The sequence below is a fragment of the Orycteropus afer genome, unplaced genomic scaffold (assembly GCF_000298275.1).
Source record: "Orycteropus afer afer isolate SDZICR_OR568_19922 unplaced genomic scaffold, OryAfe1.0 scaffold00030, whole genome shotgun sequence".
Classification (NCBI taxonomy): domain Eukaryota; kingdom Metazoa; phylum Chordata; class Mammalia; order Tubulidentata; family Orycteropodidae; genus Orycteropus; species Orycteropus afer.
The window spans coordinates 2,011,720-2,039,617 of NW_006921617.1; the positions used below are offsets into that span (position 1 = coordinate 2,011,720).

Genomic DNA, 27,898 nt, shown 5'->3' on the forward strand with positions numbered 1-27,898 from the left:
AGGTCTCTTTTTTTGGTATTTTCACGCAAATTCTTCTGCTAGTTGGGGTTTAGTCCAAATCTGCATCCTTTCCTTCAAGGCTCAGGGGTCCAAGATTATCTTCTGTGTCTGTGTTAATTGGTTTCCCTTTTCTTTGTTGAAGAGGGTCTGTGCAATCCTTCTGCCTAGTCCGCCATCTTGCCCCGCCTAGAATAAAAGATTTTTGTAATTGGAAATTTATTTTGAAATACACATTTGAAAATGAATAAAATTAATATTGCTTGATAGACTATTATAAGCACTATGAGAACCACATATTACAAATTATAATGATTAAATCACCATAATATCTTGTAACTGTAGAACATATTGGGCATCTAACATTAATAAATATTACTCTTTTCTTCCTTTAAGCATTTATTTAATAAAAACTATATATTGAGACTATGCCAAAAATATTCAGAGATTACATGATAACTAAGAAATTGGCCCTCAAATAGCTCTCACAGTGTCAGGCTTGGTGTGAAAGGGTGGTAATGGTCTTCATTGTGTCAATCCATCTCGTTGACCATTTTCCTCTTTTTCACTGACCTTCCGCTTATGCAGTATTAACTCATTCAGTGAAAGGTATGAGGGTGAAATGCAGGCATGGCAAATGCCCAGTATCTAGAAAAATTCAAAAGGAAAGAGGGGGCTTTGGAACATGAGACGCTGGAGAATATCTCAAACTTCAGGCTGTTGTTGTTGTTGTTGTGCTGTCAAGTTGGCTCCAACTCATAGTGACCCTGTGTACCACAGAACCAACCACTGCCCGGTCCTGCACCATCCTCCCAATCCTTGCTTTTCCTGAGCACATTGTTGCAACCACTGTGTCTGTTCGTCTTACTGAGGGCCTTCTCCACTTTTGCCAACCCTCCACTTTACCAGGCTTTTTCAGGGAATGGTCCTTTCTGACAACATGACCAAAGTAGATGAGATGAAGTCTGGCCACTCTTGCTTCCAAGAAGAATTCTGGCTGCACTTCTTCCAGGACAGGTCTGTTTGTTTTTCTGGCAGTCCATGGTACTTTCAGTATTCTTTGCCAAAACCACAACTCAAAACCATCAACTCTTCTTGGATCTTTCTTATTCTTGTCCAGCTCTCACATGCATATGAGGTGACTAAAAATACCATGGCTTGTGTCAGGCGCACCTTATTCCTTAAGGAGATATCTTTGCTCTTCAACACTTGAAAGAGGTCATTTACAGCTGATATGCCCTGTGCTATACGTTGTCTGATGTCTTGACTGCTGCTTCCATTGGCATCAGTTGTAGAACCAAGCAATGTGAAGTCTTTGACAACTTCAATCTTTTCTCCATTTATCATGATGATGTTTATAGGTCCAGTTGTGAGAATTTTTCTTTTCTTTATGTTGAGGTGTAATCTATACTGCAGACTGTATTCTTCAGTTTTCATCAGTAAGTCATCCTCACTTTCAGCAAGCAAAGTTGTGTTGTCAGCATATCGCAAGTTGTTAATGATTCTTCCTCCAATCCTGATACCATGTTCTTCTTCATATAGTCCAGCTTCTTGGATTATTTGCTCAGCATACAGATTGACTAAGTATGGTGAAATGATACAACACCGACGCACTCCCTTCTTGATTTTCAACCATGTTGTGTTCCCTTGTTCTATTTGAACAAAAGCCACCTGATCTGTGTACAGATTCCTCATGAGTACAATTAAGTGTTCTGGAATTCCCATTCTTCTCAATGAGATTTCCTTTCATAATATGTGTTCTGGTTACCTAGTGCTGCTCTGACAAGAAATATACCACAAATGGGATAGCCTTAAAAACAGGAATTTATTCTTAGAATTTGGAGGATTTAAGTCCAAGTTCATAGTGCCAGGCTTTAGGGGCTGGGTGAATGCCCTTCAACCTTGGGGTCCAGCTCTGCCTCATGCTCCCGGCCCACTGGAGCTAGAGGCATTTCTTCACTCAGACAGCCACTGACTGCTGAGGCTGAGAAGCCCCAAGGTTGACAAGGAAAAAGCACAGTCCCAATGTTACCAAAGCACACGGCAGGCCATTAACTTAAGTCCATTGTAAGTCCCAAAGTCGGCAGAGCATAGCAGGCTGTTGAGCAATGCCACAGCTACATGCAGGGTCCAAGCATGCCATAAGCTAGAGACCATACCCAAAAGCTTCTCCTTATATACAGGAAGCAGATCACATACCCAAAGGCAGCTATCCAGGTGCTTGTGGTAGATTCCACTATGGAGTTGATTGCCAGTCTCCTCATGGGGATTAACTACCACCAGCTAGCTGCCCAACCACTCAACCAGGCCCAGCCAAGTTGACACACAAAGCAAACTACTACCACAATATGAACTAAAGAAAGCTTCAGTTTTATCCTTTAAACTGTTGTTGTTAGTTGCCATTGAGTTAGCTCTAACTCTTAGTGATCTTATGTGTAACAGAAGGAAATATTGCCTGATTCTGTGCCATCTTACTGATCATTGGTATGTCTGAGTCCATTTGTGTGTCCATCCATCTCATTGAGGATTTTTCTTGTTTTTTTCTGACTGTCTACATAACCAGACATGAAGTCCTTTTCTAGAGATTGATTTTTCCTGTTGACATGTCCCATGTACAAGGGCCACAGTCTCACCATCCTCACTTCTAAGGAACATTATTATTGTATTTCTTCTAGGAATGAATTCTTGGTACTTTTTGCTCAACTGAACCATAAACATCATAATAAATGGGAAAGAAATTTTCTTTTAATCTAAAAGGGGATATATACTTACATGATAATTGTTTGACATTTGTAAAATAATTAAAAACCAAACCAAACACACTGATGTCGAGTCAAACCCAACTCATGGCGACCCCTCCTCGGGTTTCCGTAGTGGTATCACTATGGAAGTAGATTGCCCAACCTTCCTTCTGAGGAGTGGCTGGTGGGTTTGAACTGCCAGCCTTCTGTTTAGCAATCAAATGCCTTAGGCACTGTGCCACCAGAGCTCCCATAGAATAATTATACTCATATATTTATTATCTTTTACAGTGAAATTTAGCAACTGCAATGGGAAAAGGAAAGTACAGTATGAGAGCAGCGAACCAGCAGATTTTCAAGTGGATGAAGACGGCATGGTGTATGCAGTGAGAAGCTTTCCACTCTCATCTGAGCAAGCCAAGTTCTTGATATATGCCCAAGACAAAGAAACTCAAGAAAAGTGGCAAGTGGCAGTAAAATTGAGCCTCAAACCAACTTTGACTGAAGAATCAGTAAAGGTATAGTATCCAAAATCACGCTAGTGCTGATATTATACAATTAGAATTAAATACATACTATCCATCACTTTAATGGATGGCCAACATTTGAAGTTTTATCAGCATCACTCACTTCAATTGTATGTTGTTATGTTTTTACTCTTCTAAGATACTTAGACTAAATATATTTTAAGCAAGCAGAGATTATATTTGAAATGTTTGTTTGTACTTTGAGATTTATAATTTAATTTCAATTGGAAGTAATGTTTCTTTGTTTTAAATTCCTTCAAAGCTTTACAAGCTGTTAAATATAACCACAAAATAAACAATTTTTTGCAAAGTATCATTGGTCAAATCTATTAGACAGAAAGTACAGATTTACTGTAGTAACAGGAAAGCATTTCTGGCAAGGAGTATTGGGTTTTGTCTTGTCCCTTAATAATCAAATTGGGAAATATGAATTATTTATACTGCCCACAAGACTTTTAGGAATGATATACTCCCTCTAGGACCTCTGGTGGCATAATGCCTAAGGCATTAGACTGCTATCCAGAAGGCTGGCGGTTCAAACCCACCAGCTACTCCTTGGAAGGAGGGTTGGGTAATCTACTTCCGTCATGATACCGCATCGGATACTGCCTCAGAAACCCAAGGAGGGGTTGCTTTGAGTCAGACCTGACTCTTCGGTACTGTGCTTGGATTTTTTATATATACTCCCTCTAGTGGAAGCTGCTATGAGCCAAAATAAAATAAATATATTCCCAACAGAGTACAGCTCTATTCAATTCACCAAACATTTGTTGAGCATTTACTTTGTATATGTCACTATATTAGGAATTGGAGATAAAATTTAATATTGCTTCAGTAAAGTTACAACGTTTTTTTCTTAATATTCTAGTTCTGTGAGATAATTCAAAACAAATAAGAGAAGGCACCCTCATATATTCTGAAATTCATGATTTTATGAAGTATGACTGTTCCATTTTGTATATTTATTGTGCTTAGAGATAGAAATACATATATTCATTTTTGGTGTTTAATGCTTATGTGATGTGTACATTTCAAAAGTGAATGCGTGTTTTGGAGGAAAATATATTATTATTTTTTCTTATAACAAGTCTTGATGTTTCATGAGGTGAATTTTAATGTGTTAATATATTAACTGTTAAGGGGAATCATGTCATTTGGGTAATGTAAAGTGAAGCAAAAAGATTTTTTGGCTGTTGTTGATTTGCTATGTTCCAGCAAACTCACTTGGCTATTTGAACTGAAGCAGCAAGGGCTAATGGCTAAAATGTCCACATATATAGGAAGAAACAGAAGAAAATGTTGACATGTAGCAGAGATTAATACCCAGTGTGCAAAGTGGGTCATCTGCAGCATCCATCATGGCTGACATAGGTTTAGAATAATTACAGCATTAATTCTGTGGGATTTAATAGGGTCATAAATATTTGAGACATTCCTTACCAGTATGTATTAAACTTCCCTTGGAATTCAAATTATATTTTAACATATCAAAATCTAAATTTAATGTACAGTAGCACATTACCTGAACTGTGGCTTAAACTAATGAGAAATATATAAAAGGGTACTATTAAATTTTGCTTGAAATTAACTACTATCTAAGATGGTTTATTGAAACTGGAACTCATTTACATAGCTGAGCCACATAATAAATTGTTTAGAATTCAATTTTTCAATGAAAAGTATAACCCAAAAATTTTGTAGTGTTTTCCTCTGTTTTGATAGGGGGATAAGGAAAAGGGCTCCAGGCGTGTTTTCCCGTTCATAATAAACTCTGATTGCTACATGCTCAGGCGTCCATTAATATTGATGTACTTTCAGAAAGTGTTTCTCCTACTACTCAGCAATGTTCTGTTGTATTTTAATGTGAAGGGATCACAAGAAATTGAAGAGATACTATTCCCAAGACAATTCACTAAGCACAGTGGCTATCTACAAAGGCAGAAGAGAGACTGGGTCATCCCTCCAATCAACTTGCCGGAAAACTCCCGAGGACCATTTCCTCAAGAGCTTGTCAGGGTAGGGTGGCAAAATTTTGTTGTCTCTGTGGCATGTGGCAAATGTATGATAGACATGTTTTTATGAAAAGGAAAGTTTATGAAATACATATATTATAAAATTTACTTTTATATGGATGGAATTTCTGCAGTGTTGTAGGAAGCTTTCTTCTCATTGTTTCATCATCTATTGGATTACTTGTGAGTAGAACTCTCCCTAAGCCCTATGCGCTATGGGTAATAGAGCTTGTTCAGTGTGTGAATACACAGATCTGACTACAACATATGCATTCACATCCGTACCAAACCCACTCTCACTGCACATACTTCTGAGGTTCCTGGTCCGAGAACTGGACTTCCCGTGACGATTCCTGCTCTCTCCTGAGAGCTTTTGGGCCAAAAAAAATAAAATAAAGGGCTGACGATTGCTAAAAATGCCAATACCAAGTGTATTTGAGAGTTTTTCAAAGAAAAAAATAACCTCTGGTACTATTAACAGAATCCCTGGGGCAATACAAAAGCATATTTCAAACCTGAGAAATAGAGTGTTTCAGATACTTCAAACACATACCATCAGATGGAGAGAAAAAAGATTGCAGATACTTCAATGTTTTGGTAAAATTAACAACATATTTTTTATTACAATAAAAAATTAAGACAGCCGTTGTGTTCCTATTTATTAAAATGTAAATGTTTCTGTATATGATTAATTTAGCATTTCACCACATACTTACAGCAATCTCTGTTTTTTAATAAATCGCTTATTTGTATTTATATTCTGGTCTAATGCACATTATAGTTTAATTTAATGTAATGATAATCAGCATAACTCTTCAGGTAAAGGTGTTTTCTGCGTTAATGGAAAGTGAGAAAAAATAAACTAAATTCTAGGAATGGATTAAGTTGTCATAGTGAAAAAACTATAAGCCTATTTAAAGTAGATTTAAAGAGTTTTATGAATGGTGAAAGGGCACCTTGCAAAATGGGGAAACAGAGTCAAATAGCATTAGACAAAGTGCTCTGTGGAGTGTAAAATTAGAGATTGGTGAAAGCAAAAGCCACAGTTAAGGACATTCATTTGGGATATTTCTGATTGGATAACATGACAGGGTGTTGATTGACCACTTTTGTAGGAATTGACTTCCTTTCTTAAAGGATGACTCTAGATGACAAGATTTTAGCTGACTATATGTTTCCTGGAACAATTTTAAAATGCATATAACGAGGTGCTGTAAAGTGGTGTCTAGGAGCATTTTCTGAGAATCAATCAGTATGAAATTCATATGTTGTCCGACACATTAGTTCATCTGGACACCTGTAGCCCAGTGTTTGAGGTCAGCAAAGCTGGTGGACTCTGTTAAAATATAAAAGTAAAGAGTTTGTTGAAAGAATAAAAGGATCACAAATGAAAATGCTAAGTGTTCTTATGCTAAGGGGGAGAAAAAGGGTTTTTGATACAAAAATGCTGTAAGCGTGTCTTTATTTAACAGTAGTTTATTCTAACTATAAGTACATGCCTTTGACACTTAAACACAACTTGTTCTTTTTAACATGTGAGCAAGGTAAGCAAAACCCCCTGTTTCTGTAAAGCTGCAGATTTCTAGGTCAAAGGTCAATAGAATTTTTTACAGAGGTGGCAGGCTGCACTGTATGACAGAGGCTGTCTTAAAAGACACAAAATAGAGTTACTAGACAAGAAGAGATTTGGTTCACACCTTTGCTAAAAGTTTGAGTAATTTCAAGAGCTTTAGTTTTAAAATGCTGTTCCTCAAAATGCGTGTTTCTAATGTATAAACATATTCTATTATCACCTCCAAACAGTATTGCTCAAATAAGCTCTTTCTCTGTGCCTTCTTCCTTCCTTCCTTCCTTTTCTGTAGCTTTGTGTGCCTCCTGGAACTACTCATTTTTGTACACTTACTTTTTCTGGAAATAGTTTTATTTGGAGGAGAGAAGGCAGTGAGCCAATAATGGATGTAATTTTTGAAAGTATAAAAATAGATTTTAAGATCATTTCTTGTGTGCTTTGTTATTAATAAAGAAGTTTTGGTAGTCAGTGTCAGCCTTACAATGATATGAAAAGCTTTGATTGCAGTAAATAATGTTCAATCCACTGCTATCAAGTCTATTAAGACTCATAGCAACCCTGTAGGACATGGTAGAACTGCCCTATAGGGTTTCCAAGGCTGTAAATCTTTATGGAAGCAGACTGACTCATCCTTTTCCCACAGAGCGGCTGGTGGATTTGAACTGTCGACCTGTTGATTAGCAGTCAGATGCTTTAACCACTACACCACCAGAGCTCCATGTTAATGTTAGTATAAAGTAAATACACGTGCTTGACTTCCAGGCTAAAGCATAATACAGGAGTTCTCTTGTGCAGATATTTTCTACTATGGTTAGCCAACAATTTCTTGTCATAACATGTGGAAAGGTAACTACTTTCACTTTGATAAAATTGGACATCTGTTACTGTGTTATTCTAACCTAGAAACTCTCAAGATCGAGTTAGATGCTGTTTAAAACCTGATATTCCTTAATTTTGACTTTTTCCACTGCCGCTAGTGAGTGTTCTTGTAGATGTTAATGTTGTCCTAGTGTTGCTGGTGATAAGTGACATCTCTTTTTGAAACCTATCGCCAAGAGCAAAGACAAGGAATAGGTGCTGATGAGAGTTTCATTGGAATCCCTGTGTTCTGGGAAGAGATGGTGTAAGTTTGTAACAGGAAGGGCATGAGGGGTGGTGTGCTCTGTCTCTGATAATGAGCTCATTTAGCCTCTTCTTGGTTTAATGCGGTTGTCTTTTTGATCCTCAGATCAGGTCTGATAGAGATAAAAACCTTTCTCTGCGGTACAGTGTAACTGGGCCGGGAGCGGACCAGCCCCCAACAGGGATCTTCATTATCAACCCTATCTCAGGTCAGCTGTCAGTGACCAAGCCTCTGGATCGCGAGCTCATAGCCCGGTTTCATGTAAGATTTCAATCAGCTGATAATTATATATATACTTTACTGAAGGTGTACGGAATTTAGCCATTTGCTTCTTAATCTGTCTAAAGCTTTGGTACAAAGAGTTTTAACACCAGAAATGGATATATTTCCTTTTCTATGTATTTACATAATTTTACTGTTTTTATACATTTGACGAATACTTGTGGTAAAAACAAAACAATGCAGGGGAAAAAAAAAAAGCACAAAGATGAAAGTAAAATTACCTAAAATCTCATTATTCTTTACTTGCCTTCAGATATGTGGCTAAGAACTTATGAAAACATGAATGGGGTCAAAACTGTTGGGTACAAAATATATAGAGATCACATTTTTAAAGGCTGCATAGTGTTCCACTGAATGTATAGGCTATCATTTTACTAATAGCTTCTTATTAGTAGATGTTTATGTTGTTTGTGGTATTTATCTGGTCCTGCTGGCATGCTAACTGCCATTAAATAGAGTCCTAGAGAAAAGATAGCACATTTTGATTTTTCTCATTCATTGTATTGCCTCCAGAAACATACACCATTTTGGGTATTCCTATCAAAAATGGAACCTTCCCTTTCCGCCCATGAACTCCGCCAACATTTTGTTTCATTAATATTTGCCAATCTGACCAATCTTTTTTAAAATACACTATCTGTTTTTCTGTTTCCATGTTTTTTTTATGCTCTTTATTTTTCTTTCACTCATTTTCTTAATGAGTGATAACAGCTCTTTGCAGATGAGTACATATGCCCATATTTAATAACATGTATATATTTGAAGCTGAGTTTTTTCAGTTTTAAAATAATGCTGTAGTGAGTAATTTAAATATCAAGAATTACCTAATAATAAAATATACCTTTAGGAGATATTTAAATTTTTTTCCAGCAAAATTTGACTGAAATAAGATTTCAGCCACTTTTTTTTAGTGTAATATAGGCACCAAAATTGATCTTTATTACTTCCACAATTTCTACGTGAATAACTCCAACTTTTAATGAAAGTTATCTTTCTATTTTAGAAAATAATATAGACATTTTGTAAAACTTTTCAAAACAATACATAAGGCTATTCTTAAGAAAGCCAAATTATTTATAGTTTAGATACATAATAATGATCTTTTTATTTTTTAAAATTTTGTTAACTATATGGTGAGATGTTTCTCTATCCATAGAATATGAATGTATTCTATTGAGATTGGTGTCAGTCTCTGTTACCAGTTTTTGTTTGTTTTGTTTTTTCACTTACCAACTCAAAAGTTTGGACATATTTTCACACCAGTTTATAATTATTTATATTATCATTTTTGACTACTCTAAACTATTCTACTGAATAATCTGAATGTATACTATAATGTGAGTATATAGTATAATTTTATTTAACTAATTACTACTGAAAGGTAGTAGTTGTTTGGGTAATTTACCACTTTTTATTTTCTTTTACCACTATGAGTAAGGTTGCAATGAACATTCATTATATGTTTTCCTATTATATCCTTGAAATAAATTCCTAAAACTGAACTTATTCTGATAAACTCAGTGATACTATTCTCTAGAATGGTTGTGTTGTGTTACACTTCTGGCTTCTGTATATGACTTAAAGTTTGTACACGCCATTATCAATTCTAGGCATCATTTACTTATTGCCACTATTATCTGTTAAAGAAAAAAAAAAAAAAAAAACCCTCAGTGTTTTAAGTAGCATAACTTGGATAGCCAAAGTAAATTCTGTATCTGTCTTACATTGAATTTTCTCTTGAATTGGTTCTTCCTTTCTGTTACTGTTATTAAGAACCTTTTATCTGTTGTTGTTAGGTACTGTTGAGTCAATTTCAACCCAAGGCAACCCCACTTGACAGGAGTAGAACTGCCCTATAGAGACTTCTAGGCTGTGATCTGTATGTAAACAGATGGCAGGTCTTTCTCCTGCAGAGACACTAAGTGGATTTGAACAGCTGAGTTTAGCAGCCAAGCACTTAGCTGCTTTGCCACCAGGACATTAATGCTTGGTCTAATATATATTTTTCCCTTTTATTGTTTGATTTTAAACTTTGTTTTAAATTTTTACCATACTATGACACATAACAACAACAACAACATAGCTTACAAGAGCTTTGGTGGCGTAGTGCCTAAGGCATTTGACTGCTAATCAGAAGGCTGGCAATTCAAACCCACCAGCCACTCCTCAGAAGGAGGGTTGGGCAATCTACTTCCGTAGTGATACTGCTTCTTAAACCCAAGAAGGAGTTGCTATGAGTCAGATCCGACTCGAGGGCAGTGAGTTTGGTTTTTGTTTTTTTGGTATAGCTTACAGATTTTGCACTGTTAACTATTTTATTTATTTTATCATGCATTCATTTTCCTGGGATAATTATAAAAATTTCCCTACTCCAAGATGCTAATCTCCCAAATTTTCACTGTTGTGTTAATTTTTCCCATTCTAATAGTTAAGAACTGTGGAATTTATTCTACTAAGAGGAAGGAGGAATGTAGGTCCACTTTGCAGTTCCTTTATAACCAGCCAGTTGTTCCAACACTATGTGTGGAGTTATTGTCTTACTGAATTAGCCATTACAATTTTTTCTTATCCCACATGTACATGTATTTGTTTCTAGACTTATTTTCCCCATTGATATATTTGTTAGATTTTTGCACTAGTACATTTTTATAGATTATGGAAGCTTTTGAAACTTCCTAAAATAGGCTTTGATATTTAGATTAAGCGAGACTCCCCTAGATCCAAACAGTTAAGTACGCATATGAACTATTTAAAAGTATTTCTGTACTAAATGTGACTCAGTATTCCCTCCAGTCAAAGGCCTGGATTACTTTATGAGGTCATTATTTTTAAATGCTTGAAGGACAGGTAATTCTAATGCTTTTTATATTGTTCTAAAATATGATGTAAGAAAACATTGTAGTCTTTCCTAAAGACAACATAGCACTGATAGAGAAACTTTAAAAAGAATAGACTAGTCTAGTTTGTAACTCTAATTTATGAATATAAATAACGTCAATACCAAAAACAAAAACCTAAATATCTCTTCTTATATGAACTCTTGCTATCTGAAATCTTGTGGTTAAACATCAGGAATTAAAGATATTCAGAAAATTTTTAAAGTAAATTCCTTGGTGTCCAAACATTTGCTTCTTGTCTATTAAAAGAATCATGTTGTTAGTTGTTATGTGCCGTCGAGTCAGCCCTGACTCATAGCGACCCCTCCTTGGGTTTCCGAGGCAGTATCACTATGGAAGTAGGATTGCCCAGCCTTCCTTCCGAGGAGTGGCTGGTGGGTTTGAACCGCCAGCCATCTGGTTAGCAGTCAAGTGCCTTAGCCACTACGCTACTCAAAAAAAAATTAATTCCAGAATTTTAAGGATGGTTCAGTATAAAGAAATGTAATAATATATTAAGTCAAAGATTTTTTAACAAAAGATTATTTCCATATATGTTGAAAAGGCAATAATAAAATTTATCCTGTTTCACATCTTAAATAACCACTAAATAAAAGAGAGATATAGTGGGCTTCTTTAACTTGATAAAGTATATCCAACAGAAACAAATTGACAATAGGAGATTTAACTGAAAAATCACAGTAGCATTCCCATTCAAAGGAAATAATTCAGTGGAACACTACACAGCCATCAAAAAGAGTGAAATGAATTATCATGTGCTGGATAAAAAGATTTTGAAGATAATTCTGCCAAGAGTAGCTGAAGGATTATGTTTGTTTAAAAGATAAAATTTCTAGAAGGATACCCACAAAACTGAGAACTGGGTCTGGGAAAGGAAAGAACTGTCTTATATATTTACATACTTTCCATTTTTATGAATGATTTGTACAGTTGAGAGGAGGGGGAACAACCTAGTGTCAAAACTCTCTATGTACACCTAATTCTTTCTGCCTTTTCTGTTCTGTGTCGATACCACATTTTTAATTACTTTGACTTTATCATATGTCCTGGTTTACCAAAGGGATTTTGGAGCTGAATAGAAGTGACCTTATTAAATTGCTTAACTTTTGTGAAGCTCAGTTTTATCATCTTAAAATGTAGATAATTTCTTACTCATTCTATTGTATATATATTAAATGGTTTGAAATCCATAAACTTCTGAACACAGTGCCTAGCATACAGCAAGTGGTGGCTTTTTGCCACTGCACAGAGTTGGGCTAATTCAAGTTTTGATAAGAAAGCAGTTTTGTTTTCAGCGTCTCAATCCATTCTTGCTATCTTAGTAGCATGGTGATTGTATATTTTACCTTCTCTCTCAAGGCATGAATCTGTTAAGTGGTTTTGGTTTCTAATAATTTTTGCAGTTGAGAGCCCATGCAGTGGATATTAATGGAAATCAAGTGGAGAATCCCATTGACATTGTCATCAATGTTATTGATATGAATGACAATAGACCAGAGTTCTTACACCAGGTTTGGAATGGGACAGTTCCTGAGGGATCAAAGCCTGGTAAGTTTGGAGATAGTAATTTGGAGCTAATTCAGGTAATGCAGCACTGCTATACAAGTGAAAAAGGAGAAATAACGTGAGCCTCGTCATGTAATTTTCTCTCATTCATTATGCTTTCAGGGAAAAAGGAAGATAATTTAGGAAGAAAGTGATTTGAGAGAGAAAACAAAAAATGCCACTCACATAATAATTTTCCCACCTTTGAAAAAATATAAATATGATTTTGATTCTCTATGATAGAATCTATAGGGTATTTTCATTCTGCTATGGTTGATGTAGTTAATGTAGGTAGAAAGTTAGTACCACAAGTTTAGGGGCTTTCCTGTTCATCATACTGTTCTCAGCAGCAGCTGAACAGTTGGAAAGACTTAAAGATGTTTGGTGATCCTGGGACCAGGTGATAAGGCCAAAGCTAAAGGGCGAAGGGTTTGGTGACAGCTGTGGTTGCTGTCGTTTCACTATACTAGATATGTTGTTGTTGTTGTTATGTGTCATCGAGTCGGTACTAGGTATTTACTCTCAGAATGGCCCCTTGGATGAGCCCTGCCAGCCTTATCTTTTAAAGCTGTGTAATTGCAAGTGACCTGACCCAGAATATCAGTTACCAAAAGCCTCTCACCATTACAAAGTGGCATTTTATCATGATTTTAGGTCCCTTGTACTGAAAACATTGCAGACTTCTGTCCCAGTAAGATGGTAAGACCAGGAAGGCCTACTTAGTTTGAAGAACTAGTGGTCAAGAAAATCAGTACACGTAGGCAGAGTAAAAGTTCCTGTTTGGCCATCCTACCTGAGATGATTTGGTGTGGAGGGAATTTAATTCACTACATTATCTTCTGTATTTAAAGAAGCCTCCATATTTAAAATTGTGCTTCAGATCATCTTTGTTGTCTATACCATCTGTGTCAATAATTTATGTAGTTTCCTTATGCATAAACCACTTTTATAGCTATAACGGATTCTGCCTTGAACCGAAAAACCAAACTTGCTGCCGTTGAGTCAGATCCAACTCATGGCAACCCCTCCTTGGGTTTCTGAGGTGGTATCACTATGGAAGTAGATTGCCCAACCTTCCTTCTGAGGAGTGGCTGGTGGGTTTGAACTGCCAGCCTTTTGGTTAACAGTCAAATGCCTTAGGCACTATGCCACCAAAGCTCCCATTATCAACCTTATAGGACAGAATCAAATTGCTTCATAGGGTTTCCAAGACCTTAATCTTTACAGATGCAAACCACCAACCTTTTGGTTAGCAACCAAATGCTTTAACCACTGTACCATTTGGGCTACTTGTTTTTCAGTATAAGTCTCCGATAAATGATGGACCATTCAGTGAGCACTAGACTGGGAGACATTTCATGAGGATATTTGCTGTAGTTATTCTATTAAGTTTGAAAACTTCTTACTGGGGAAGACTTGATGATATGATGAATCTTGAGTTCAATTCTTTTGTATTTAGTCATTAGGCTCAAGATTTTGAAGGATGCTTTTTTTTTGTTTTAACCATTCATTCATTCTACCAGTATTTATAGAGCATGTATTCAGTGGTAGGCACTGTTCTGACATTATGGAGACAGCAGGGATAAGCTAGCTCTTGCCCTGTTATAGCTTAAATTCTACAGGGAGATATCAATAAAATGTAAAACAAGCAAATACACAATATAGGTTTAGTTGTCAATAATTGTTTTGAAAAAAATCGGAATGTAGAGATGGCACTTGCTTTGCTTCTTTAGAGAGACAAACTCTCTGAAGAGATTTGAATAATGGTGCCAAGGCATGGGGAGCTCTGGTGGCATAGTGCCTAAGGCATTCGACTGCTAACCAGAAGGCTGGCAGTTCAAACCCACCAGCCACTCCTCGAAGGGAAGGCTGGACAATCTACTTTCGTGGTGATACTGCCTCGGAAACCCAAGGAGGGGTCGCTATGAGTCAGATCTAACTCGACAGCAGTGAGTTTGGCTTTTCTTTCTTTTTTTTTTTTTTTTTTTTGGTTTGGCCAAGGCATAACTCATTCTGGGGCAAAAGACCATCTTGTAGAGCAAACCAAACCAGTTGCCATGGAGTTGATGTGAATCATAGCAATCCCTTATGTGTCAGAGTAGAAGTATGTTCTATAGGATTTTCAATGTTTGTGAACTTTAAGAAATCTTTCTTAAAGATTTCTTTCAAGATGACTTTCTTCCAAGGTGACTCCAGGTAGACTTGAACCGCCACCCTTTCAGTTAATAACAAAGCACTTAACCATAGAACCAATCTTACAGAGCTTGGGAACAAGATAGGCTAGAGATAAATAGCTCTATAATTTAGATCTTAAAAGCAAAAGATCTCATAGCACACATCATCCTTAAATAGTAACTACTTTTGTCTTTCCTTCAAAATTACTGTTATTTTACTAGCAAGCTTGAACTTATTTGATACTAATGCTGTGTAGATTTCCTTTCCAAAATAGAAATTGAAATCCCTAAGTTGGTTGCCATGTTCTTTTAATCTCTTAGGAAATAATGAACCACAATACCAAATCCCTGTTCAATGTACCAAAACAGTAATGCATGAAATGGTTCCTTATGACCTGAATAAATGGAGTATGTCCCGTTATGCGCACAGCCTACTTTCAGAGAGTGACTTAGACACTGGGGAGCAGCAGCATGCTCGGCATGCCATTTTAGATGTTACTGCGTAATGGAAGGATATATGGCAGAGGGAAGGAATCTGTGGCCATGAAATGTGTTTCTAACAGCATCTGTGTCACTTAATTTGCATTTTATAAAAATTAAGCTCTGAAGTGATCCTTTTTAAAATCATATAGTGAATTTTTCTTCTCACTTATGGGAAAATTGAGTCTTTATAAATATATATATTTTATCATTTTTCTTTCAACTAACTAAACCATGTTTTATATTTCTAAAGTTAGGACTGTTCTTACTTGTAGTGTTTTCAATCAAGTCTAAGTGATAAAGTGATTGTTTATAAAAAGTGGACATTTGTCCAAAAGGTAAATAAATGTCCTTTTTTTAAAACTCTAAAATGAAAGGTAACCATTCATTTACTTTGTGTACTGTCACTAGGAACTTATGTGATGACTGTGACTGCTATTGATGCTGACGACCCAAATGCTCTAAATGGGATGTTGAGATACAGAATCCTGTCTCAAGCACCAAGCACCCCTTCACCCAACATGTTTACAATCAACAATGAAACTGGGGACATTATCACAGTGGCAGCTGGGCTAGATAGAGAAGTAAGCCAACCAAAAACTGTATTTCAGTTTGTTTTTAATCTTAAAAGTGCACAATATCATGTACGTATTATCTCCAGGTGATAATAAATGCATATTGTTCAAATGTTAATTTTTATTAAAAAATCTCTTGTAATTTTTTCCCTACAGAACTTCAAATTGATTAAATTTTACAGACTTTCTAAATAGATCATTGCTAGTCTGTGTAATGTTTTGTGTGATTATTGACTAAGTTATGCCAATTTTATGGTATCTAATTTTGAAAATTCTTAGTGTTCCTTGGTTTTCCTTTATATTCAAAGTCTTTTGTGTGGGATTAAATTAAAAATCATGCCCAAGTAACATGTGCATAAACTTAATTTTTTACTATTTTCATTTTTAAGAGGCTACAAATAGAACTTGCCCATTAACTCTGAGATTAATTTGACAAGTTAGAACACTAGTAACTGCATTAATAGTACTGGCAAGCCATTAAAGTTATAAATGCAGAGAAAATACTCTGGCATAATATTTTGTTGAAAGGCATAAAATATTGAAGACGTTGAAATATTATATAGTATCACAGCCTGAGAGGGAATGGCTATTCCAGTTAATACCACATAGATTGTCTCTCTGTGACAGACCTTAACCAACCATGCTCTTGTCCTATCCTTTTTTTTTTTTAATGTGATGTCTTCTGGCAGGACTGCCTTGAACCTTTTTTTTTTTTTAAAAGCACAACCTTCCAAGTCTACATGTTCTGGTTCAAGTTCTGCCTATATCCTTTCCTAAAACTCCAGCCCTAATAGATCTTTTACATTCTTTCTCTATTCTGTTTTGACCATTTTCTTACAGATTCTCAAGGTCATTATTTTGGCCATCAGTAATCATTTGAGTGAATTATCAAAGTGTCAACTATAGAAACTTCTGCTTCATAAATTTCTGGATGAACCAGCTTTTACTATAATGAGACCTCAGGTTATACATGTCAAAAGGAAACATTATGGCTATCATAATATATATTATTGACAGGGATTTTAGGAGTTGGTTTTTATGGTGTTTTCTTTCCTTAGTAGCATTCACTTGAATTGGATTGAAGAAAAATGCTGCTATTGCAATTAATTATATACACAAGATAGTGCTAGAAGCTCTATAATAAAGTAACATGAGCCAGTCATGATTACTTTATTCACTACTAGCTGAAAGCCTCGCTTAGGAACTAGATGGGTGCTTTTTACCTGGTAGCAATTAACTTCCAGGTGTCAGTGGTTCTTTTTCTAGAAATGTTTTCGGTCAGAGATTATTGAAATGCATTTCGTTTTTGTGGCAGGCTTTTAGTTCAGTGATATTTAGAACACCTATTTTTTCACCTCTTCCATTCCTGAATGGAATACTGTCCTTAAATGATAAACTTGGCATATGCGCCATATTTTATATGAGAATATGGGTATTTTTCACTATTCTCTCTTGAGTACCAGCTTGGTCACATGCCCAGTAGGGTTGTTGTTGTTTGGTGCCATCAAGTCAGTTCTGAAAATAGAACCAAACATTTCCTGGTCCTGCATCATCCTCGCAGTTGCTTTGTTTCACCCATTGTTGCAGCCACTGTGTCAGTCCATCTTGTTGAAGGCCTTTCTCTTTTTCACTAACCCTCTGCTTTTCAAAGCGTGATACCCTGCTCCAGAGACTAAGCCCTCCTGATAACATGTCCAAAATATGTGAGACCAAGTCTTGTCATCCTTGCTTCTAAGGAGAATTCCGTCTATACTTCTGCCAAGGTAGATTTGTTCATTCTTCTGGCAGCCCATGGTATATTCAGTATTCTTCACCAGAACCGTTATTCAAATGCATCAATTGTCCTTCAGTCTTCCGTATTTATTGCCCACCTTTTGCATGTATACCATGGTATTTTCAATCACCTCATATACATGGTATTAGTCCTCAGAGACAGTTTTGCTTTTTACATTAAAGAGGTTTTTTGCACCAGATGTACACGCTGCAATACATCCTTTCATTTCTTGATTGCTGCTGCTTGGGTGTTGATTGTGGATCCAAGTAAAATGACGTCCCTGATAACTTTAATATTTTTTTTCCATTTATCATAATATTGCTTATTGGTGCAGTTGTGAGGATTTTACTTTTCTTTATGTTGAGGTGTGATCTACACTGAAGACTGTGGACTTTAATTTTCATCTTCACTTTAAATTTCAAGTCACCATCACTTTCAGCAAGGAAGGTTGTGTCACCTGCATATTGCAGGTTGTTAATTATTCTTCCTCCAATTCTGATGCCACTTCTTCAGATAGTACAACTTCTTGGATTATTGGCTCACCATACAGATTGAGTAAGTATGGTGAAAGGATACAACCCTAACACAGACCTTTCCTTATTTTAAACCATGTAGTATCTCCTAGTTCTGTTTGTAGGACTGCTTCTTGGTCTATGGACAAATTCTGCATGAGCAAAGTTAAGTGTTTCAGAATTTCCATTCTTAGCAATGTTATCCATAATTTGTTATGATCTGCACAATCAATAAAACACAGGTAAATATCTTCCTGGTACTCTTGGCCTTCAGCCGAGATCCACCTAACATCAGCAGTGATATCCATTGTTTCATGTCTTCTTCTGAAGCTAGTTTGAATTTGTGGCAGTTCTTTGTGAACGTACTGCTGCAACCATTTTTTTTTAATTCTTCAACATCATTTTACTGATATGTGATATTAATTATATTGTTCAATAATTTCAGCTTTCCCTTGGATCATCTTTCTTTGAAATAAGCGTGTATATGAATATCTTTTAGTAGATTGGCCAGGTAGCTGTCTTCTAAATTTCTTGGCATAGGCTTCCAGCATTGCATCCATTTATTGAAATATCTTAATTGATATTCCCTCAATTCCTGGAGCCTTATTACTTGCCAATGCCTTCAGTGCAGCTTGAACTTCTTCCTTCAGTTCTGTCAGTTATTGATCACCTGCTACCTCCTGAAATGGCTGGACATCAACCAATTCTTCCTGGTACAGTGACTTTGTGTATTCCTTCTATCTACTTTTTTTTTTTTTTTTTTGCCCATAGATTCCTTTGGTATGACAATGCAAGCCTTGATTCATTTTATTCAGTTCTTTCAGGTTGAGAAATGCTGAGCATATTCTTCACTTTTAGCTTTCTATCTCCAGGTCATTACACATTTCATTGTAATACTTTGTCTTCTCAAGCTGCGCTTTGAACTCTTACATCCAGCTCTTTCACTTCATCATTTCTTCTGTTTGCTTTAGCAGCTCTACTTTCAAGAGCAAGTTTTAATCATTTCTGACATCTTTTTTTGGGTTTCTTTTCTTTTCTTTTTAATGACTTTTTGCTTTCTTCATGTATGATGACCTTGATGTCATACCACAACTCATCTGGTCTTCAGTCACTGGTGTTCAATGTGTGAAATCTATTCTTGAAACTCAAGGGGGATTTTTCAAGGTCATACTTTGGCTCTCATGGACTTGTTTTAATTTTCTTCAGCTTCAGCTTGAACTTTCATATGAGCAGTTGATTGTCTGTTTTCAGTTGGCCCTTGGCCTTCTTCTGACTGAGAATATTGAGCTTCTCCATCATCTCTTTCCACAGATGTAGTTGATTTGAATCCTATATGTATCATTGGCAAGATCCATATGTATGTTAATAAGAAAGGTGTCATTGGTCGTACAAAATTCTATATTATACAATCTTCAGCATCATTTATATCACCATGGCCATATTTTCCAACTACTGATCCTTCTTTATTTCCAATTTTTGTTTTCCATCCACCAGTATTTATCAATACTTAATTAAGGGGCATGTTTGATCAATTTCAGAATGCAGAAGTTGATAAAATTCTTCTATATCTTCTTCTTTGATATTAGTGGTTCATGCATAAATTTGAGTATTAGTTGTATTCATTGGTCTTCCTTGTAGGCATAGGAGTATTACTATCACTGACAGCATTGTATTTCAGGAGATATCTTGAAATGTTCTCTTTGATGATAATTATGACACCACTTCTTCTCAATTTGTCATTCCCGGTATGGTAGGTCATACCTACCTGACATCTTTTTTGGTCTACAAAATGGCCAATTCCAGTCCATTTCAGTTCACTGAATGTCTAGGATATCAATTTACAGTGCTCCATTTCATTTTGACAATTTCTAGTTTTCCTAAATTCACTTTGTACATTCAGCATTCCAGTTATTAATGAATGTTTGCAACTGTTTCTTCTTATTTTGAGTTATGTTATGGCTAGTTTATCTGAGAATGCTAATAATTCTCTTTCAATCATACTCCATTGTATATGTATCAGTAATATGCCTATCACATTTCACTGGACTGTTTTATGAAAAGAAAGAGGCTTAGAGATTGCTTTTAATTTAGAGGATGAAAGTCCGAAGTGAGACTGTAATCATGTTTAAGTATATCTTTCAGTGGATGGGAGCAGCTCTTCACTACCCCTGATGAAAGTAAACTGGTTAGATACCATTTGAGAAATAGCTTTCTGGCAGTGAAATTATTAAATACAACAGTGAGTTACTATGGAAAACCTTCATTTTTTGAAAGTCTTTTAACATAGAAAAAATTGTATCTATCTCAGATGGTTTATGGTAATTCTGCCTAAGGCCTGGAGGAGGAATTACTTTGACTTTTTCAGGCCTCATCCAAGCTACAGAATCTTTTATTTCTCATACAATCTACAGTTTCTTTTCTGTCAAAAAGAATTTTCAGTCATCATTCTCCCAGGATATATGACACTTTAAGTGATTGTACTCCTCGTCATTGAAATTCCTAAAGATTCAGGCTTTTAATTTTCTTTAATGTACAGGTTTGAAAATTATCCATTCTTTGGGTTCTGCAGGCTTAAAGCAATACCAACCACAATTCCCAGTCTTCTTCTTTTTTTTTCTTTTTATTACCATCTGACTTCCTGTTACATTACTCAGTAATGTTTCTTTCTGGCATCTTCTTTTTCCTAGCTCTTTCTCCTCAAGTCCATCACCAACACTTCTTAGTCACTGCCAGTGACACAGCCATTCAGTAGCTCTGAATTCTGGCTCTTCCCATTACAGGCTGTGTTAATCCCCATTTCAGGGTATTAACCTGTAACCTTTCCTCCTGTATCTGTAAAACAAGAATACTATAACCCACCTCATGGGATGCCTGTAATAATTGTGTTGTTAGGTGGCTGTTGAGTCAGTTCTGAGCTGTAGCAGCCCACGTACAACAGAGTGAAATCCTGTCCAGTCCTGCACCGTCCCCCCAGTCGTTGCTATGCTTTAGCCCATTGTTGCAGCTGCTGTGTCTGCCCCTCTTGTTGAGGGTCTTCTACTTTTTCACTGACCCTCTACTTCACCGAGCAGAATATCCTTCTTCAGGAAATGGTTATCTCCTGATAACATGACCAAAGCACGAGAGATGTAGTCTGACCATCATTTCTTCCAAGGAAAATTCCAGCTTTTCCTCTTCCAAGAGAGATTTGTCATTGTGGTAGTCCATGGTCTATCAGTGTTCTTCACCAACACCATAATTCAAATGTATCTGTTGTTTGTCGTTGTTACGTGCCGTTGAGTTGGCCCTGACTCTTACTTAGCAACCCCTCATTGGGCTTCCGAGGCAGTATCACTACAGAAGTAGATTGCCCAACCTTCCTTCCAATCAGCTGTTTGGTCTTCCTTATTTATTGTCCATCTTTCGCATGCATGTGAGGCAATTGAAAATCACATTGCTTGGGTGAGGTGCAATTTAGTCTTCAGAGTAACATCTTTGCTCTTTAATACTTTAAAGAGATATTTTATAGCAGATTTGCCCAGTGCAGTGCATTATTATGTAGTCAGATGCATAAATCACTCAGCACAGTGCCTGATAAATATTAGCTATCGTTTTCCCTGTTGCCATCATAAATGGCAACAACAGTATTCTACTGGGCAAGAATTTTCACTTACTTTCTTCACAGTTTTTCTTATGACAAAATGAAAATTGTATTTCCTGTTTATTTGAGCCATTTACTTATGCCCTCAACTTCTTATTTTATCCTGAAAAAAAAAAAAATCCTCTTGTGTTCCATTGTATCTCCAGTCTTCCCTTCTCTACAGGTTCCTTCCCCATGATCTGCAAATATGTTGAGACTCCCATAGCCCATAAGATGAAGTGAGAGGTCTTTAATATGGCATTACACACCCTCTACGACTTTGGCCACAAAGCCTTTTTTAGCCTAACTTCCTGAAATTTCTTGCATCCTGCTTACAAGTAAATAATACCCAACAGCTCATGCGCTCCATTGTACAAATGTGAAGTTTTATATTATTTTCCTACAGTTTCCTCTGCCTGGCTATCCCTTTCTCATATCTATGTGTCTTTCAAACAGGCTAGTCCACACTCTATCCAGTCCTGAGCCCTTCCTCTGGGTACACACAGTAACCTGTGTATACCTCTATATTTACAAACTGTGTTATGTAGAAATTTTTATCTGGATTCTTACTTACAGTATATGGTGAGAGAATTGTGCTCCTCGTCCTTTTTTACTCTATACAAGGACACTGAAGAAATGGTCAAGTTACTAGTCTTTTTCCTCCAGGTCAACACTAGACTTCTCAAGTGACAGTTCACACTTAGTCCTCAAAACCTTGAAATCTGACTTTTTGCCTGTGTCTGCCACTCCAGATACACACACACTGTGTATCTATTCAGACTTTCTTGGAATGCAGTGATGGATTAATGTAACAGCTTCTGGGTTCAAATTTTGTCTTTGCCACTTATGGCTGGGTGCCCATGAGCGAGCTTTCTCACCTTTCCAAGCCTCAGTTTTCCTCATCTGTAAAATGGGTATAAAAATATTCACCTACCTGATAGAAATATTGTGAAGACTAAGTGAGATAACATATGGCACTTAACACGTAATTAGTACTCAATAAATGTTGATTATTATTTTATAGTACCTAGGCACATAACAACAAACAACAACAGATCTTTAGGACACTTGTCAGCATTCAGTAAACATTCAATAAAATTTTAGGGGACAAATTTGTAGGTTAGGTAGTACTATCATTGCCATTTCATAGATGAAGGAATTGTTGTTTAAGAATTTGAACTGGATCACAATCCTTTACTTCCCTCCTAGGTATGGTGATATTATTACTTGACTGTCTATCCCCCAACCCAATGCACCCAAAAGCAAAGCTACCATCTTCTTCCCGAATCTGTGATTCCTAATGCAAGTCGTATTTCATGTGACAAGTGCCACATATATTCCATTATCCCAAATTATATTCTACTTGCCTTTGCCATATACTGCCATCCATCTACTATCAAACTATTTAGTTATCCAGTTCCTTTTCATTTACCCCCAAAATGCCTCTTTCATTCATCTCTGCCCCCAACCCTCAACTTTGGGAACTAGGTCAGACTCCTATTAAAGGGTATTTGTATCACTTCTTCCTAGCCTTACCACATTTTACATCTCTCTTGTGGTTCGTTAATATCTATCTCTGTCACTTAATGGAAGCAAAGCCATATCTTGCTGTGTTCGTTATTTTATACGAGTAAATGCTACATTGCCTGGTAGACATTCAGTAAATATTTGCCAAATGAGTGAATGAATGTTGTTAGCTTTTCATTCACTCACATCATTGTAGTTCAGTATTTCAGAAGTGTGGTACACACATACAGTGATTTTAATTAGTACATGCAGAGAACTGTAGGAACAACTAGAAACCGCAAGCCTTTTAGATGCCGCTCCATCAAGTAGATTCTTCCAGAGTCCAATACTTTCATTATGTTTATTTTTACAGTTACTTTTTATGGCTAGTGATGCTAATTTTCCATTTACAGTACTTTTGCAATAAATTGATTTAAATTTTTTAAAAGGGAGTTATATTAAGATAAATAGTAAGTGATTCATAATACAGAAATATGAGGATATGGAAGAACTGGGAAAATGATGTATGAATCATTGCAGTTTGGGAAATAGTGATCTAATTTATGGTCCCAGTATATGTTTTAATAAATAAATGATACAGCGACCCCTTGTTGGGTTTCTGAGGCAGTATCTCTATGGAAGTAGATTGCCCAACCTTCCTTCCACGCAGTGACTGGTGGGTTTGAATCACCAGCCTTCTGGTTAGCAGTCCAATGCCTTAGGCACTGTGCCACCAGAGCTCCCAAGTATAGCTAGCTTTATAAATTAGAGGCTTTTTCTTTAACCTGAAATAATGCTTATAGGTGATGTAAAATCCAAGGTTTCCATTTACCATCCACCACAGATTCAAAAATACTGCTTGCTGGTTCTGTGTCAGACATTTTGTTATGTATCAGCATCATAAGCAGGACGAAATCAGGACTCTGGGGCAGTCAGTGCATTATTTGTGTGTAGAGAGGGGCAAGGAAGTACATATGGACTGATAACGACCATAAAAACTAAAAACAGCCATAGAACTATGTCCTGGTGGCTCAGTCCCAAGGAGGCAAACTGCATCACCTTAAGGACTCTCAGAACTCATTTCTGAGGTGACTCTTTACCTTGTGTTTACCGGGTTCAAAATGGAGGGAATATTCTAGGCTGGGGTTTCCTTCATCTCAGCCCTATTCGCATTTTTAATCTGATAATTCTTTGATGTGGGGCACTGTCCTGTGCATTGTAGGGTGTTAGCAGCATCCCTGACCTCTACCAACTAGATGCCAGTTGTTGTTGTTGTTGTTGTTATGTGCCGTAGAGTCGGCCCCGACTCATAGCGACCCCTCCTTGGGTTTCCGAGGCAGTATCACTACGGAAGTAGGATTGCCCAACCTTCCTTCCGAGGAGCTCCCCCCAATTGTGACAACCAGCTACCCATGAAGGACATAGGGCACTGAATATTTCTGATTGAAAACCACCTGAGAAGAAGGAAATGCCAGATACAGTGGCATAAGGTCACACCAAGCCATTTAATAAAAAATACAAAAAGCTCAGGGTGTGGGATAAGTGGATGAAATGATAGCTTTGGTAACATAAGTGAGTCACAGAGAGTGAAGGGCTGACAACAAGCTGATAAGTTGAGGTCTTATTCCTTTTAGAACAGGAAGTGAGAGAAAAAAGTTTTTAACCAGGATACCCTTTGATTAGATTTGAGAATATGAGGGTGGGAAAATCAAATTGTTATGGAATCTAATTGTCAGTCTTTCAAAACCAGATGCCCAATGACTAAATGAGTCTTACTCAGAAAGCTTTCAATAGTTCTGTTGTCTAAAATGTAGGCCTCCTCACTAAATGTAAGAACAATGTATCAATCAAACATTTGAAAATGGAGATAATATTGTTTGCCAAAAGAGAATTTTTTTTGTATTTGAAGAGATAATATATTTTAGAAATAATAATGTTCTTTTAAAACTTAGAGGTTTCAAAATTAATTTGAAGCAATAAGAGATTGCAAGTATTATCTGCTGATCCAAGTATTCAGCTCAAAGGCAAATTGTATTTATTATGCTGACATAATTTTAAAAATCTTTGTAGAGCAAACTTCTAAGAAAGTATTATACCTCCATAATATATCTACATAGATTTTGTTATCTTCTTAAAAAAATGTGAAACTTCATTTTTTTCCCTTTTTTGAGAATGTTCATCTGCTTCTGCAAATAACAGCTAACAAAAATAGCATTTCAAAGTCATAACGAATTTTTATTTTCATGGTTTTAGGCTGGGAGGCTGAACTGAGTGCCCTACAAAATTCTCTTACTAACCATGAGAGCATTAAGCTGAAATGCACTTTTGATCAGCAAAGGAAGCCGTTGAGAAATGTTTTAACATACAGAAACATTACAGTGAGGTGGTGTAGGTTAAGGAAAATTAAAATGGCTCAACCAGCAATAATCCTTTTTTCCCTGCATTCAAAAAAGTGTTGTATTTTCCCTTTTAAGAAAACAACCTAAAATTAATAACTGCTAGAGATTGGCATTTGGGTGAACAGAGACTTAAAATCTGATGTGTGAGGTTTGGACTTCCCCTCCTACTCCTTTCTTTTTCCTTCCTCTTCCCACTGACGACTAAATCAAAACTAAATCAAAAGCTACAATTTGTGTCTGTTCTGTCCAACCTCCACAAATCCCTTAAGAATGGCCATTCATAATGTTAGCTATATTTAGAATCGGGAAAAACCACACTTTGCAATGACAGTTTATTTTTGTATGAAGTGAATTTTGTTCAGAATGTTTTAACATTTTTAAAGGTGATCTTTTTTTTTTTTTTTTTTTAAATCTGTTCCAATTTCCACAGAAATTTCAAAGATTTTAGATATGCTAGTTGGGTAGATTATGCTAATAGAAAACTGTCAGCTAGCACCACAGACTTCTCAGACCATCTTAAGATTTTCCCTTGGATACATTACAGCTGAATTTGGTTCCCCTTTAAAAATTTCAGTCTGGAATTTGAAAGCAGTGAGTGCCTATTTGATAATAATTGTCTATAGGTCAGTGTATCCATATCCATGATAGGTCTGTACTCAAAGTAATGGGCTCAATGAGTCATGCACAGATAGCAATGCATTCAGTATACAGTTATTAAACACCTGCTGTGTTCCAGGTCTATGGATATAGAGATAAACCCTTTAATTGGGTTTGAGTTTGTTTAAGAATAAACCAGTTGCGGTCCAGTCAGTTCCAACTCCTGGTTAGCCCACGTGTGTCAGGATAGAACTGCACTCTGTAGGGTCTTTCAAGGACTGATTTTTCAGAAGTAGGTTGCCAGACTTTTCTTCTGAGGCCTCCCTGGGTGGGCTCAGACCTTCAACCTTTTTGGTTAGCAGCCAAGCACCTTAACCATTTGCACACTAAGGGACTTCCATTTAAGGGTATGTTGTTATTGTTGTTGTGTGCCATCGAGTCGGACCCGTCTCATAGGGGCCCCTCCTTGGGTTTCCGAGGCAGCATCACTACGGAAGTAGATTGCCCTATCTTCCTTCCGAGGAGTGGCTGGTGGCTTTGAACCACCAGCCTTCTGGTTAGCAGTCAAGTGCCTTAGGCACTATGCTACCAGAGCTCCTATTTAAGGGTATATTACTCTTATTTGTTGTGAATGGTATGCACTAATGGGAATTAGGGGAAAATATTTTATCAGCCCTATTATAACAGAAAGAATATATATAAGATTGTCAGTTATATGTGCTTTCTTCTCCCTCTCTTGAAAGTCTTCGTTGTCAATAGTGTCCTGAAATGAGTAGAAACTAATAGGTGTGGAAGTAAATACAAACCATTTAGCTTTAATGCTTGACGACAATATTGTGAAGTTCAGAAGGACTTGAAAGGTTGAAACTCGATGTAAGTTTCAGCTCAGCTGTGAATTTCACACATCTGCAATGTGTTGCTTGCTACTAGCAGAGGTGAATATACACAGTTAAATCTACTGAGACAAGCACCAGACCTGTGCTTCTAAGTTAAAGTAAGCTCCACTTGGGAAATTTCAAATAATGTTAATCAGAGTGAATGATGCTGTGTTTTACATGGATAGGAAAGAGCCATTTACAGAACAACTGTTATGTCTTCTTGAGGAATGAGTTTCATTTAAGTCTTGTTATCTTTATGTCTTTTTAGAAAGTACAACAGTACACGTTAATAATTCAAGCTACAGACATGGAAGGAAATCCCACGTATGGCCTTTCCAACACAGCCACGGCTGTTATTACCGTGACTGACGTCAATGACAATCCTCCAGAGTTTACGGCCATGACGGTAAGCACAGCTTGCCATTCACACACCTTCAAGTCTGAGGTCCATTCCTAAGGTGGTTTGTCTTGAATAAGAAACAGAGATGGAGTGTGTTTGTAATTGCAGAAAGGCTACTGATGCAAGCATTTTCAATCTCCAGGGCTTTAAGTAAAGCATCCGAGTAATTTATTGTCTAATAGTCTCTAAGTTCAATATTAAAGTTGCTATAATATGCTGCCTGGAAGTAATGCCCTACAAGGCTTGTACTGTTTTAATAAAAATTTGTAAATATTTTTCAGGTACATGAA

At 36.6% G+C, this 27,898-nt stretch overlaps 1 protein-coding gene across 1 annotated transcript in view; it reads left to right on the forward strand.

Moving 5' to 3' along the window:
• CDH2 (cadherin 2) overlaps positions 1 to 27,898 on the forward strand; it is a 333,069-nt gene that overhangs the window by 247,894 nt on the left and 57,277 nt on the right. Inside the window, exons 3-8 of the mRNA XM_007935561.2 lie at positions 3,030 to 3,256; positions 5,135 to 5,281; positions 8,076 to 8,231; positions 12,553 to 12,697; positions 15,760 to 15,932; positions 27,477 to 27,614. Coding sequence (XP_007933752.1) covers positions 3,030 to 3,256; positions 5,135 to 5,281; positions 8,076 to 8,231; positions 12,553 to 12,697; positions 15,760 to 15,932; positions 27,477 to 27,614 — 986 coding nt within the window. The remainder of the gene's footprint in view (positions 1 to 3,029; positions 3,257 to 5,134; positions 5,282 to 8,075; positions 8,232 to 12,552; positions 12,698 to 15,759; positions 15,933 to 27,476; positions 27,615 to 27,898) is intronic.